The 16,125-nt window shown below is 32.8% G+C and overlaps 2 protein-coding genes across 2 annotated transcripts; both read left to right on the top strand.

Annotated features, from left to right (window-relative positions):
- The first annotated feature begins 3,627 nt into the window (after positions 1 to 3,627).
- LOC140875954 (uncharacterized) lies at positions 3,628 to 4,254 on the top strand. Its single transcript, XM_073279787.1, has one exon. It carries the CDS (start codon positions 3,672 to 3,674, stop codon positions 4,002 to 4,004), a length of 333 nt encoding a protein of 110 aa, XP_073135888.1. The 5' UTR covers positions 3,628 to 3,671; the 3' UTR covers positions 4,005 to 4,254.
- A 4,849-nt stretch (positions 4,255 to 9,103) lies between these two features.
- On the top strand, positions 9,104 to 14,737 carry LOC140876719 (L-ascorbate oxidase homolog). The gene is made up of 8 exons (XM_073280511.1): positions 9,104 to 9,346; positions 9,483 to 9,592; positions 11,517 to 11,787; positions 12,548 to 12,650; positions 12,747 to 13,092; positions 13,433 to 13,798; positions 13,957 to 14,035; positions 14,171 to 14,737. Exons 1-8 carry the CDS (start codon positions 9,224 to 9,226, stop codon positions 14,393 to 14,395), a joined length of 1,623 nt encoding a protein of 540 aa, XP_073136612.1. The 5' UTR covers positions 9,104 to 9,223; the 3' UTR covers positions 14,396 to 14,737.
- The last annotated feature ends 1,388 nt before the right edge of the window (positions 14,738 to 16,125 follow it).

Raw genomic sequence — 16,125 nt, 5'->3', positions numbered from 1 at the left:
TATTTGGTGAATAACATAATATATAAATCAACTAAACAGATATCATGTAACTCGAGGCTATACAGAACTTGAGTATATCTTCTCTTTTTCTCTGTATCTTGATTATTGAAATAGTCTACCCCTATGAATTGTGCTTTAAAAAGGGTGGTCATTCTTCCTCCAATCTCGCTAAGTGATTCTCCTGATAAGATTGATTCTTTGGTTTCTAGCATGGTCATTTCCCAAGCTATCTTGACAGATCCCATTAGACTCATTTCCAAAAGTTTGATAAATCCTTTTTTATTGAGATCTAAAGTTTCTGCTGCTATTCTCATGGCTGATGTCCAATCATCTATGAGATCTTCTCTGTTTTTGAAGTTCAGAACATCCAGGTTTAACATAACCCCATAAGAAATTGTATCGGGTCTAAAACGGTTTTTCCATAAGGAGTTTGATGTATTTGTATATTACTCCTTCTTGATCTGGTTCCTGCTGGATGTGAATTTTCTCCAACATGGAACTCACTATGTGGTTCTTCTGTTTTAATCACATATCTCGGGGGATTCCCTATGGGTTGTTCACCCTCATGAGAATTCATTTTTAGATCTACTACTTTAAGATTCGAAAAAAAATCCGCAAGATCTTGTAGATCCTCGAGATTTAATCTTTCTAAAGTATTCATCAGATAGTGTTTTTCTATGATATTGTCTTTATAAGATTAATCATCAATTCATCATCAGTTAAAGGTTTTTGAACCACTTTGGTTTTACCTTTCTGATGTAACAGAAGTTCGATACCAAACGAGAGTGGTAACCTTCCTCCTGTATTTCCCTTTCTAGAACCAGAAGTATGTTCTAGATTTATAATTTTAGTTTGAAGATCTTTTAGAGTTAAAAGAATTTTTTCTTGTTTTTTAAGGATTTCTCCAATCTGCCGAGGTATTTCATACAGTTGATTACTGTAATATTGTACCGTCTTTTGAATTTTTCTAAGATCTCCGGAGAGTTTAGAGGAATCTGATGTGATCTCTAAAAATTGAGAATTATAAATCATATTTTTTAATCTCTTCAGAGAGTGTAAAAGACCTAAGTCTCTTTAAGTTCTGTTGTAAAGAATCTATTTTAAATAGATTTACTTGTTTATGGGATTTCATATAAATGAAATTTGGTTCAAACTCTCGTTTGAATTCATGGTTTGTTGAAAATCTCTTCCTTAACAAAGAAAAGTATGATTTAATGAATAATATAAAGTCCGAATAAAATTACCTAGGCTCTGATATCATTTTCTGAGCCTAGAGGAAATATTAATTATAATTGTTAGAATAAGAGTATTATATGCAATTTTTAGTTTGAGGGACATAATAAGGAAACTATTTGTTAAATAAGGAACATAATTAAGAACGAATAAAGTGTTAGTATACTTTTGAAAAAGTTAAAAAACTTTAAGGACGTATTTGGATTTTATCCCGTAATATTCAAACAAGACATATATGTGGATGGACACAAGACGACAAAAATTATGAATAATTGTATAAAAAGACTTGTGAATTTAATTGTGACACTGGCGGGTATAATATTGAAATTATATTTCTCGAACAACTCAAACTCGGGAAAAGTTGTTGAATAGAAAAGAGCCAGCCATGTGAGTTAATTAGCTGCTTTATTTCACACCATTCAAGCTTTAAAAATAATCCACATTAATTTACCTTAAATTATGATTTTTCATTTTTGAAAAAAAAAAAAGAATAATTTAAAATTATCTAGTTTTTCACATCCTAAACACATGACCCAATCATGATAATTTTATTTTATTACTCTAGATCAATGAAAAAATTTACAATATCAATTCAACTTATCTCGTTCAAAAGAAACAATAATAAAAACATTTAAAATACTCAACTTATTTTACTTTTATTTTTTTAAGCCAGAACTATTGTATTCAAACTCGTTCTGAATCATTGAATCATATATTCTCTCATATTCAAAGTCGTTCTAAAATTTCAAATCAGCGTTTTTAAAATCGGATGATCTTTATTTCGCCATGTAATATTACAATTCACATATCGTGAGTAAAAAAAAAAACTGGAGAAGCTTTAAAAAAATTTGTGATGGATTTTGTTTACGGTGAAGTGTACGGTCACATGATGATCATTCATGGTACTAATCGCAAATGCGCAAATCTGCTATCATTCTTGAATAATCCATGCGGGAGACAAAACCAACGGACAGGATTTCTCAAGTCTGGAGATAGACAGAGGATTCATTTGATTGTTTTTTCATGTTTCTTTGTCTCAACTAAAAGTTAATTACGTTAAGAGAATATTATATTAAAAAATAATAATCGTTCCGGCCAGCTCAAATACTCCACCCTCTGCGTAAAATGACAAATTAATTAAACATGGGAGATATTACGTACAGGGGGTGGCGACAAATTATTTAATAATAATCATATTTCAGCATATATAAATTTAATTATTAACAACTTTGTACGTACCAAACACAAATTTATCTTCAATTACGTACTTCAAGGTTTAGGATCGGAAAGAAATATACTTTTATACCATTTTATTTACCGCGATTTTTTATTTTAGCAAATGTCTATATTATTTTTTTAAATTATATCCGTATATCATTCTGTCTTCATCAATTTATTTAAATGATCAACTTAAATATTGTTTTAATTAAGTGTTACAGTAAAGTATTAAATTGATAATAGAAGAACATACAAATGTGATTTCAAATTAAGTAAGATAGTATAAATACCAATTCAGTTGTTAATTTACCGTAATAAGTTTATTATATCATGAGAGATCAATTTAATTTCGTACAATTAATTTATGAATACTAATGATTAAAAATAAATATTATATCATATTTTGCTTGTTTAAATTAAATTAATTGAATAATTCTAAATAGTATAAGTATGAAAATTTTAATATCAATTAAGATTAATTTTTAAATAATGAAAATATATTTAAAAACTAGTCTAGCATATGAGAAATGATGCATCTTTTAAGTGGGTGATATACATAAATCGAGTGGCAAATCGAATATATCAAGAAAATGAGTAGGTTTTTTGTGAGACGAGTCAATTCATATTTATTATAAAAAATAATACATTCGACATAAAAAATAATACTTTTACATGAGTGACCCAAATAAAAATTTGTCTCACGAAATTGACTTACGAAGCTGTTTCAAAATAATTTTTGTGCAAGAAAATTTATGACCCGATTTCGGATTTGAGTGCTATTCACATCTCGGAATAACATTTGTTTTTCTCGAATTCAGCTCGAGTTGAGCTCAACTCATAATTAAATTCGAATATGTTTGTGAGTTATTTGACTATTGCTCAAAATAAAAACCCAAATATATATTTTTAATTATATTACATTATATTACAAAATATCAAAATCTAATGATCACAATTGCAGACTATGAATTTTTTTTTTCTTTTTTAAAAAATTTCAAACGTATTCGAGTTTAGTTCAAATTTAATGATTCTAAAAATATTGAATATTATTCAAAACAACTTGAAAAACTAATTTGGTGCCAGCCCAAAATGACGCCCCGTTTGAATATTAGGTCCGAATGAAATTGGGCTTAGTAGTGAGGCCCAAACATTTCCCAGTTGCTTTCACCCCCAATTTCGCACCCAAGTCGACAGACGAGTGGATTCAGATCAGTTTAGTCATGGCATCCTCGGCGGCCGGCAGCGGCGGCGGACCAAGCCCTAGCGGTGGCGGAAGGCCGCTCGGGTTTTTCAAGGCCGCCATGGAGAGAAAGCAAAGCTTCGTTCAATTCTTCGTGATGACAGGAATACTTCTGCTAAGCGCCAAGTCTCTTACCCAAAAGTATCGCATTCACGAACTTAGAGGGGACATCGCCTCACTAGAAGAAGAACAAAAGGGCCTCAAATCCCGTATGAATCAGATCAAGCAAAGCCTCCTCGCCGAAGCCGCCGCCGAGCCCACCGGCGCTTTCGCCGCCAGGCTTCGCACCCTGTTCGGGGATGAAAGTAACTGATTTAATTTTCATTATAAATTCTTTAGTGTTACTGTCTTATTCGGTAAAATGGGTGACTTTCTTGGATGAGAAATGGAGCCCTGAATTGCATTTTTATCAAGCTTGGAAGGTCATTGTTGCAGCAATGGTTTCATGTTTAATCTAGTTTGTAATTTCATGGCTTTGCTCATCAAATTGGTGCTCAATTAACAACTTCAATGTAGCAATGAGATTGGATTCTTGATCTTTTGATTGTGGGATTTCTTCGACACAGATGGCTTAGAAATTGTGTTCACAAGTTCAATGCCAATTTTGCATTTTGCACATAGTTTGTGGAAGCTAGAGTAACAAATACTTGTTAATCTGCTGATAAAAGTAAATGATGACAAATCTTGTATCTTTTCTTGAATTTACTGTACTTCAATTTAAGGTGCATTTAAGAAATGCCTCCAGCTTTTAATGTGCTGTAAGTAATACAGTTGCGGAGCCTCATTAAGCCTCGAGCCTGGCAGCGGATCAGTACATGCTACTCGCAGGATAACTGCCCTGACTTGATCTGGACGGACCAAATCAAACAGCAGATCAAATGATTTGATCTTATGATGTGATCTAGACCATCCAGATATACGTTTAACTTGCTAACGTTCATCATTCATAGATGATGTATGCCGATTTGTTGAAGCTATCCATTCCATGTCATTGCTTTCTGTATAGTATTGCTTGTGCATTCAGTGACTACGTTGTGTCCTACGCATATATGGACAAGTCACGAGCCGTAGACGGGCGCGGGAAATCTTTGGACTCAGGGACGGAGCCAGGAAATTCAATGAAGAGAGACGAAAATGATGTTTTATTGGACGAGAGGGGGAGACGTTGATAAATCATTTAGTAAAAGGATCTACTATATAGATAAGATAAAGTTGAGGGTTGACGAGTGCAACCGTTGGCCCCCATGGCTCCGTCTCAGTTTGGATCATCCCTCGTCCTCAGATAGAATTTGACACTAGTTGTTTGATCATTTGGCTATGTTTCCCCTTTGACTTCAAGTCGTTGAGTGGGTGACAATGCTTCCATCCAAGAACAACTGGCAAAGGTTTTTGAATGTGGAATTTGTTTCCACTTGGTGGGATTAGCAAAATCTTGTTGTTTCTGGAAGCCTTTCTTGATGATTTATCATTATTATTATGTTTTATTGCAATTCTTGAACATAGTTGGATTGACGCGGTGTTTGGTTGGTTCCACATTATGAACTCAATGTTTTGGTAAACTTTATTATATAAAATAATAATAAAGTGATATATGGAGTGGCAATTTAATTATTGCATCATTCAATGATCTGTAATCACGGCACATGCACTCCCAAAATTACAAAATTGTGATAATGATTTGGAGTGGTGGTGGGTACATTTTTTGCCAAAACTTCACGTTTTCACAAATTCAAGTGGATTACGGCGCTTTCGTCCATCTGTTCCTTTTTAATATACGCTAGCGACCGAAAGGAAATTTGATTTGGGAAAGAATTTGAGTGGGGTGACATTGGTGAACTGATTTTATTCTCCTTCGTTCAAACCGAGTATTTTAAAAATATTTTTAGTATTTTATAAGTAAAAAAATTTAAAGCATGTGTTTGGAGAAGATTTTAGTAGAATATTTTTGAAAAATATTTTTAAGAAAATGTTCTATGCTTCTACAAGTACAGTTTTAAATAACAATTTGATGTTTTTTTAATTGAACGCAATGACGAAAATCAAAACGTACTACTATTACACTTTTAAAAATACTATTTTATATATAAAACAGTTGTTCAAACACATATTTATTATTAAAACAATTTTATAATATTTTAAAGTTTTTTTAAAAAATACTTTTATAAAAACATTTTCTAAATACATATCCTGGACCTAAAATTTTTCTTCTCACCTTAATTATATGGCTTCCCACTACTTTCCACCATGAACCACGCTGTAAAACAAGAAGAGGATAAACGGAAATTTTGGGGAATTGAATAAAAATAGATCAGGAGATCGACTAACTTGATGGAAACATGAAATAGAATACATTGTCTTTCTTTAATGAGATATTACCATTAGGATATTAATCAAATCATATTTTCGTTGACTTATATATATCAATATATGCATATAATTAATGTTATAATGTTAACGTCACAAATCATGAGTCATTAGATATATTAGAGATATCTTAAAAATAGATTGAAGGCCATTGTGTTATATATAATGTTTTGATGGTGACAAAATTAATCTCTTACTTGATTCTAATTTTACAATCTTTCCAATCTGAACAATTACTTTGGAATATAATTACCAAGTCACGTGATTACACTTTTATCGAATATTGCCAATCTAGCTTTGAAATTTGGGGCATATCATAACGAGTAATTTATGTACACGGACAACCCATGCATGGCTCGAAACACATATACAAAGATAACTTGATATATCACGGGCCAAGAAACTTGTTCAAATATTACAAATTATACAATAACCATCATATTCAAATAGATTAATAAAAAAAATTTATGTTCTATGTAATATTCTAAAAAAGATGAAGTTTTCAGCAAATAAAGAATGAGTCATTGGTTGTAAAAAAAAAAAAAAAAAAGAGCTAAAGTTCTCTTGTGAAGAAATGTGATTAGACTCACCTAATATTTCTCCGGGGTGAAATTAATATTATTACAAATTTACTAATCTCACGTGGTATTTGCCGCTGCTAGGAATTAATGGAAGACAAAAATATGTAGGCAGTTAAGTGCATGGTAGTTAATTCACCACGTGAAATGAAATAAAGAAGCGTAAATTTTCACTGTTGATCATTCTGATTAGTACTGTTAATTAGTCGTATAAAAGACTGATTTTGAATCTAAAACTTTTCACCTTTGTTCCAAGAACGAACGACATTCAAAATCCTGGTAAAATTTAATAATTATGGTATATATAATAATAATAATAAAAATAATAATAATAATAATAATAATAATAATAATAATAATAATAATAATAATAATAAAATCAAGATACAACATAAAAATATATCTTTCTACGTACCAGGAAAAAATTAGAACGATGACTTCTCTAAAATCCCCTCTATAATTTATGATTCATATTTCATCTAACACTTAAATCTTACGTTTGAAATACATTTTTTTGGGGAAAAAAGACAATGCATATGGGAGACCATAGCCCATAGGCCCCCTTTGTACTCATTATGAGCCCGATCACCTCGACCATGTATGAAGTTTTTCTTTTTCTTTTTAGCCATATTATTTTGTCGTCTTGGACACATTCTTGAATCTTGAGTAAAGCTAGCTATACGTAAATAGGAAGTTCAATGTTAAGAAAATTATTAATAAACAGATTTGCCCAATATATTCGAATTTCATACCAAATAATAGTAACTGTAAAATATCTCGTCAAACATCTTTTGGTCTGGTGACAAAAATGAAACTCTAAAAATTACTTCAAAATTAAAAGCTCTCTCAAATAATCCTCAAGTCTTGCCAACAAATTTTCTCATATCCTATCTCATCTAGGGGTGGTTTTTCGGTATACCTTACTACAAACATTGGTATGAAAAAAATTCATACCGATACCGATAGTAAAATTCCGAAACTTTGGTACGAAAAAAATCCATATTGATACTATATAGATACCGAAAAAATTTGGTATATCGAAAAAATATCGGTACGATATGCCAAAATTCCGGTATTTTGGTACGGTATGTCAGCTCTAATCCTATCCTATGATGTGTATGTATATGCATGTTTATTCATACTAACCATTTGGGTTTGTTTGGTACAAGTACAAATAATACTTGTATAACTTGTCCTATCTAATCATTCGTTCTTCTCGTTATACTATTTATCTATCTATTAATTATTTATTTTACATCAATCAAATCATTAATCATTTATTTTATATCAATCAAATCATTAAATTTAAATTACTATATTATCCTTATAAATAATATTATTCATATTTTATTTATTTTTAAAAAGAGCAAAATGATAATTTATCATTTTTATATAAAATTCAATCAATCAAATCACATAAACTATAATCTATCAATCAAATCAAATACTATATTAACTATTATTTTTATTTATTTTATATTATATTATATTACTTATCCAAATACTATTTATCCTATCATCGAACCAAACGGTACCAAAATGTTCAATATTTTGGAACATGTGATATTATATAACGCGACATGATTTATTTTTCTCACGACTTCCTATTTACCTTAAATTAACCAGGATTTTAAAAAGTGTGGAATATCGAGGTTAAAGATTAAGTACGTATTACAATTTTGGTTATGGTTAATCAAATTTAAATTTATGAGATAAAATATATATTCATTTTATTTTCGTATAATTTTAATTGTCTCGAACAAAATAATATAGACACATATATATAATGAATTCCAGAACATTAATGCAGAATTTTATTATAATTGGGGGGGGGGGGGGTGTTCGGGTCGGGGGATGAATAGTCCAAGAGTTTTTGAGATATATATGAAAACTTTCAGATTGTAATTTGAAAACAATCTCAAAGTGTAATAATAGCTCATTTTATTAAAAATATTAATTAATGCTTATAATATTAAAACTGGAACTAAAAGCTAGCACTTTTTCATTATTAACTGCACAGTAAAGTCAATCATAATTTTGAATTTTTTTTACCCATTTTTTGACTAAATTGTCATTTTACTAATTCTCGCTTAATCTTGATCAAATAGTACTGTTGTCTTAAATTGTACAAGTCCCACACTCATCCATCCACAACAAATGACCCAACGATATATATCACATCCATATTCTGCATCTTCTCGATCGGTCTCCAAGTCTGAGCATTGAGGCAATAACCCAATACTACTTGATCAAATGATCGTGAGACACACGTAATTTTTCATGTTATACAATGCATCGTGGGTCGACTATCTTGAAATATAACATGTTTGTTTTACTTGTTTATCCTTTTTACCTCCCTTCACGCGCTTGACTTTTTATTCGAAGCCGCTACACATGTATCTGGACCGCACTTGAGTTCAACAAGTCATACCCCATCTTCCACTTTCCTCATTTATATGTACACTTAACACCAATCTAACAAGTAACAAACCTCTCCCACAACACACCCTTCTAATTAATTTCCATTTGTTTCTTCGACTATATATATCTGCAACACAAAATCTCTGAAAAATCAATAAAAAGATACATAATGCAGCTGAGATTAGCTCTCTTGTCTCTTCTTTTCGCTGTTGCCGCCGCGGAAAACCCCTACAGATTCTTCACATGGAATGTCACTTATGGCACCATTTATCCCCTCGGTGTCCCCCAACAGGTTCGGGGTTTAATTCGCACTTTTGTAAAGATAATGGATTAATATTATAACTTCAAGTGTGTGTTTGCATCATGAATATATATATATATATGTTGATGTATATTAATGTTTGTATGGGGATTTTGATTTTGTGTAGGCTATATTGATAAATGGGAAATTCCCAGGTCCTGAGATTTACTGCGTCACCAATGATAATATTATTGTCAATGTGTTCAACAGTTTAGACGAGCCTTTTCTCATCCACTGGTATCAACCTCTTCCTCTAGTTCTTTCTTCTTCCTTGATCATTTCTTTTCCCTTTATTATTATTATTATTATTATTTTTTATATGTTTGAAAATTGAGCCAGTTTATAGCGTAGACATCAACCTCCCATTATAGCCTTTTGCCTGATAAGTTGATTCAATAAATCTAACTAGCTAGGGAAAATATATACGATTCAAGTTTTGTAGTGTGAGTTTTTTTTATACATGCATAAAAAGTTGAAATAATAAGTTGGAATTTTTTTTAAAAAAACTATATATATAAATTAAATCTTACGGTAATAATTTTATAATATACCAACGGGAGTTGCTCCGCGTTTATTTTTCATTAAAACGCACTTGGGTTAACTTTATGCAGTAAATAAGTCCAAATGGCGAGTAGGTTGACACTCAAAAAAAGTCCAGGAGGTGTTTTTTTTTTTTTAACAAATAAAAGTCATGGATTTGATGGAGTAAGTTTATGTTACGTCTAGAGTAGAACTGATCTGTTTGCATAAGATGTTTGGATATTCATTTTGTTGTAGATTTTTTTAAAATATACTAATGGACCACATATTCTTCGTTATGAAATGAAATGTTTGTGCGAATATTTTATTCAAAACCATGTTAAGGTCGGGTTGAGTAGACGCTACCCGCAAGGTAGTGTTCTGCGGGTGACGTGGCGGCTAATGATTGGCCAAAATCAGTGGGCCCCACATGAGACTCATTATTTTTGACCAATCATGTGGTTACACGTCACCCGCAGAACATCCCTGCAGATGGCATGTACTAAACCGTTAGGTCGACGTAACATAGACTCACCGATTTGATAATACTTGCAAAATTCAAAGGGTACCAGGACCGAGGAGGATACCATGTGTGTTGTGTATCATGTATATTCTTGTTGTAATAAAGCAAACATCGACTATCAAATGTATTCTACCTACCCGAGCGCATATTGGACCAAATTTGATGGGCTCTTTTTTTTTTTTCTTTAATTTATTCAAAATATTTTATTGCACTTGTAGCTTAATTAATAGCATAGCACCAACCGAATTAAAGGAGAAATATAACCAAATTAAAAACTTGTGCGGATTTTTAATGGTGGGAATTGAAATGAACTCACGTACGTAAAATAAATGAAGAAGCCATACCCATACACATGGGTTGTACATCATAAAGTTTATCAACAAACTCGATCCCCTGCCTTGTCTCCAATTGCATTTATATGCTTCACAGCTATACAACACACATCACTTGTGCGCTGCCAGAAAATTAAAATGAGCTAACGAGTCAAATTTTTGGATTTATCCTTTGGCCTATTACTTGAAATTTTGATTATATACATAGCACACTAAAGTTGTCGAATTTTGAGCGACAGACAAAATTCTTTTGATGTTCAAGTGAAAATATAGAGATAGAATAATCTTTTAGCATAAACATGCGGTACTATCTCCTAATTAATCAATCAAAAAATCAACTTAACAAAAAACCAAGATATAGTATTAACAAATGTGATTAATCCACCGATAAGGCCCTAGCCCAATGACTTAGATTGAGACCCTGATACCAAAGGATCTTATGTTTGATTTTTGTTGATCGTTGGTAGTTTTTTTGATTTAATAATTAGGTAGATTTAGTAGTTTTTTTTGTAATTAATTTGTTCGAGATAAGTACGTCTTGAGTTCAGACTCAAGTCTCGTCTGTAGTGCTAACACAGTTAATTTATATGTTTTTAATTTGTTAATTTGGATCAAGATTGCATTTGTACTCTAACTTTCTGTAGTGCAGATACGATTACTTTATATGTTTGTAATTTAAATTAAGATTGTATTTGCACTCTAAAAAAATGTGATTAATCCAAAATGTAATCTTGAACAATTTGTACTAGCCAAATAAAATAAATTTTTTTTGGGGAAAAAAATGCAGGAATGGGATCCAAAATAGGAGGAATTCATTCGAAGATGGAGTGTATGGAACAACTTGCCCAATTCCACCGGGAAAGAACTTCACATACATTCTTCAAATGAAAGATCAAATCGGGAGTTTCTTTTACTTCCCATCTCTAGCATTTCACAAGGCCGCCGGCGGATTTGGAGCCATTCGGATTCTATCCCGGCCTTTGATCCCTGTCCCTTTCGACCCTCCGGCCGACGATTACACTCTACTCATCGGAGATTGGTACAAGGCCAATCACACGGTACCTATAAAACTCTATTGACCTATTTTTTTTAAGCAAAAATCATCTACATTTTGGCCATGATTCATCAAATTGTTTGTGCCTAACTTATTCAAAATTGTTATTACTTTTTGTTTGTTTGCATTCAAAGTAGCTCCACTCCTTTGATAAGTCAAAATTCCTACATGTAGTGCATGTGCTCAGCAAGTATTAATTGTTTTGATTAATGATTGGTCAGTGGTGGTGTGGGGCTGTACTAATTGTGTATTGGGTGATGGACTTTTCAATAATTTTCAGTGTCGGCAAAATTGTTCAAATTCATATATGAAACCTTATTGGGCCCCAATGTTTGTCATATTCCCTTTTTTGGGCCACCTACATCTGGATTGTCCACTACTCCAGCTTTCCTAGTGGCCCATAAAAAGACTGCGTGTTAGTTTATTTGGTTAATTACCTATCCCGCCGTAACCTAAAAATATTTGGAGGGATTACTTGCCACATGTGATACTATTTACTTTTGTACAGAAAGATGTTACATATATGAATTGTGATACTCATGTCTTCAGTAGAAAATTAAAGATTTAAAATAAATTTATAATACTTTTATAACAACTTAATTAATCATTTTCATAAAAACGACATATATGAAATAGTTGCTAAATCTAATTGTTATAAGGTCGTCGTGAAGTCGCGCACTTGCGAGCCTGGGCCGAGGCATGACATGAATATTAGTTGCCATCATGTTATGCATTTTGATCCGTTTCACAATTCTTTTGCACAGGCATTGAAGGCAATTCTTGACAAGGGCAAAAAACTACCTCTTCCAGATGGAATTCTTCTCAATGGTCGTGGCCCAAATGTCACCACATTTACTGTTCAACAGGGTACGTTGAACTTATGGGTAATAATACCAATATTGTTCGGTGAATTTTATTTCTATCTCTTGATCCAAATATTCTAAACTCTGAAAATCGTCTCAGGGAAGACCTACCGTCTCAGGTTATGCAACGTCGGGTTGCAAAACTCGCTCAATTTCCGGATTCAAGGACACAAGATGAAAGTGGTCGAGGTAGAAGGAACACACACAATGCAAATTAGCTACTCCTCCCTTGACATTCATGTGGGACAATGCATGTCCGTTCTGGTCACCGCGGATCAGCCCCCTTACGGATACTACATAGTCGCCTCGTCGCGTTTCACCACTCCTATCCTGGTTGCCACCGGTTTTCTCCTATACGAGAACTCGAATCCCCCTGCTTCTGGACCGTTACCCGGTGGACCGACCACAGAGATCGATTGGTCCCTTAACCAGGCGCGTACTCTCAGGTATATATATAACGATAAAGCTAGCCAAAAAGTCCTGTCATTCGTGGCTTACTGTCTCTAAAAATAAGTTATTATGAATATTTTATTACAAGAGAAATGCTAAATGTACATAAAAGTTTACACATTGAGTTACACATTCTACATGAAATTACAAAATTATCCCTCCACTTTATTTGAAAAAATTCTTTTCAAAATACATCAAGGATATTTATGTAATGTCAAGTTTAACGTGTAACCCAACGTGTAACCTTCCGTTTACATATAACATAACCCTTATTACAATGGTCGCAAACACTAGCGACATTTCTTGGATGAAACTCAAATCTTACAACTGTTTCAGGACTAATCTTACAGCGAGTGGGCCGAGACCGAATCCACAAGGCTCGTATCATTACGGCATGATACCTGTGGCGAGAACCATCAGGCTCGCAAGCTCTGCAGGCCAAGTGAATGGCAAGCAAAGATATGCAATCAACAGTGTGTCCTTTGTTCAGGCCGATACTCCTTTGAAACTGGCCGACTACTACCAAACAAGCGGAGTTTATCGAGTCGGGAGCATATCTGATGCACCCAATGGTGCAGGGATATATCTCGACACCTCTGTCCTGAACACGGACTATCGGTCATTCGTCGAAATCGTCTTTGAAAATTATGAAGATATCTTGCAGAGCTATCACCTCAATGGCTACTCCTTCTTTGTAGCAGGGTGAGCGCCTTAATACATAGAATGTACACATATATACTCACGTCCACATGTTTGAAATTGCTTTTAGGAAACGCTTTTGAGCTTCTTTTTTTTTTTTTAACAAAATTTTCATTAGTATATATGGTCACATGCACTAATTTGAAGTAAAAATGGATCAGAATGGATGGAGGGCAATGGAGTTCGGCTAGTAGGAACCAGTACAATCTCCGTGATGCAGTCTCTCGTTGCACGGTTCAGGTACGAAGAAAACGACTCATGAATTCGAGGGATCAGCCAACATCTCAATGGATTTCTATGTCCATATTTGGGTCCAAAGCTAAAGAAACAATATATCAGACCTCTAAACTAATTGGTTAATTTGGGGTGTTGCAGGTATATCCTAAGTCGTGGACAGCGATTTACGTGGCGCTGGACAATGTCGGAATGTGGAATCTGAGATCGGAGTTCTGGGCTCGGCAGTACTTGGGGCAGCAGTTTTATCTCAGAGTCTATACCACGTCCACGTCGTTGAGAGATGAGTATCCGATCCCGAAGAATGCACTTCTTTGTGGCAGGGCTAGCGGCCGACGCACACGTCCCCTTGCTATATATAACTAGCCCGGATACATATAATGTAACGAAAATTTTCCAGCCGGAGGTTTAAATTGCTACATGGATATATAGAAGAGGGAATTAAGAAGTAGAGGCATTTTCTTGGAAGACTGAAGCTATGCAAGTTATGGCATTTGTACACTTTATGGTAATGACCTTAACTCAAGGTCACATTCTTTTGTTCATTGCCAGGGGAGAATGCACCTTTTCATCGTCATTATTAACTTTACTATATGTTATAGTATAATAAAAGATTGTGAGTTTGCATTTAAGATTTTTATGGAATTTTCAGTGTAGTTTGTTTCTTAACAGTAGACTTGTATGAGATTCCCATGTCTTGACTCTCAATTAGGGGTGCAAATGTTCGCAAGTCCGCTCGATAAATATTTAATTCGTATTCGAGCTTATCGAACTCGAGCCGAATTCGAACATGTTCGAACTTTTTTTCGAGCCGAGCTCTAGCCGAAATTATACTGTTCGATAGTTCGCGAACCTTAATATTTAATTAATATAATATAATTATATAATAAATATATATACATTTCGAACTTTTTTTGAACATTTCGAATATTTCGAACCATAATATCGTTCACGAATAGGTTCGAATATTTCGAGCCGAACTCGAACTCGAACTTCATTTCGAGCCGAGCTCGAGCCAAAATATTTGAAATTATCGAACTTCGAATCGAGCTCAAACTCGAATATACTCTTATCGAGCCGAATTCGAACCTTAAAATTTTACCATTTTTCGGCTCGATTCGATTCATTTGCACCCCTACTCTCAATTGTACTCCTTAAAAAAAATGCACTAAATTTCAAATATCTCTTTTAAAAAAAAAAAAAAAAAAACCGTATTTTTATGATTATTAAAAATTGTGATTTTTACAAAGTGAACATAAGAAACTGAGATAGGAACTAAAATAACATTTCTATATTAACACTATTCAGAAGAGCAATATCATCATTTAGTGTTTTGGAAGCAATGTAACAAAATCACCTTGTTTTCAAGAATAAATACACCAACAAAAAAACCTCACCCGTATATGTAATGCAAGGAGCTTTCGTTGTTTGGACTAATTTGTAGAGGTCAACAAAATGTAGCAGCTTTTGGAAATTGGAGAGGTCATTTCATGAATAAATTATCATTTCTAAGGCTAAATAATCATTGCAGAATAAAAATAAGGTAGTAATATTTGCAGTTTCATTTTATTCAAACAAAATAGGTTGCGAAAACAAAAATCGACAATCATCTCTTGATATCCGAGTTGATGAAAATAGATAATTGTATGAACGATCAAGGTTCGATTCTCTTAATCTAGTTGAAAATGTACTTAACATGCTTACAAAGCTTAACCAAATATCTAGAATTAGAATTAAAATAAATAAATAGTAAACTTTTATCAAACCATCGATATACACAAATACATGAAATTTTACAGATTTATAACCAAAATAAAAGATTGACAGTCTATGCTTATAAAAAAAATGGAATGAAAAAAGGTACGATAGTAAGACGAAATTTTAGTGGAGACTATCATCACTGAAATAACATAGAACTCGATAGCAATCAATTATTTTTATAATATAAAAATCGAAACAATGACTTTATGTTAAGAGTAGATATATACTGTACTCTGAAAGGTCAAAAACATATTAAATTTGAGATTTTCAATTCTAATATAGATTATTAATAAAACTAAAAAAACAATTTTTTTTAGAGAAAAAAAAAACAATTG

This window comes from Henckelia pumila, chromosome 1, assembly GCF_033568475.1.
Source record: "Henckelia pumila isolate YLH828 chromosome 1, ASM3356847v2, whole genome shotgun sequence".
NCBI classification, from domain to species: Eukaryota; Viridiplantae; Streptophyta; class Magnoliopsida; order Lamiales; family Gesneriaceae; genus Henckelia; species Henckelia pumila.
The sequence above is the reverse complement of the archived record's forward strand: the minus strand, read 5'-3'. Positions and strand labels throughout refer to the sequence as shown.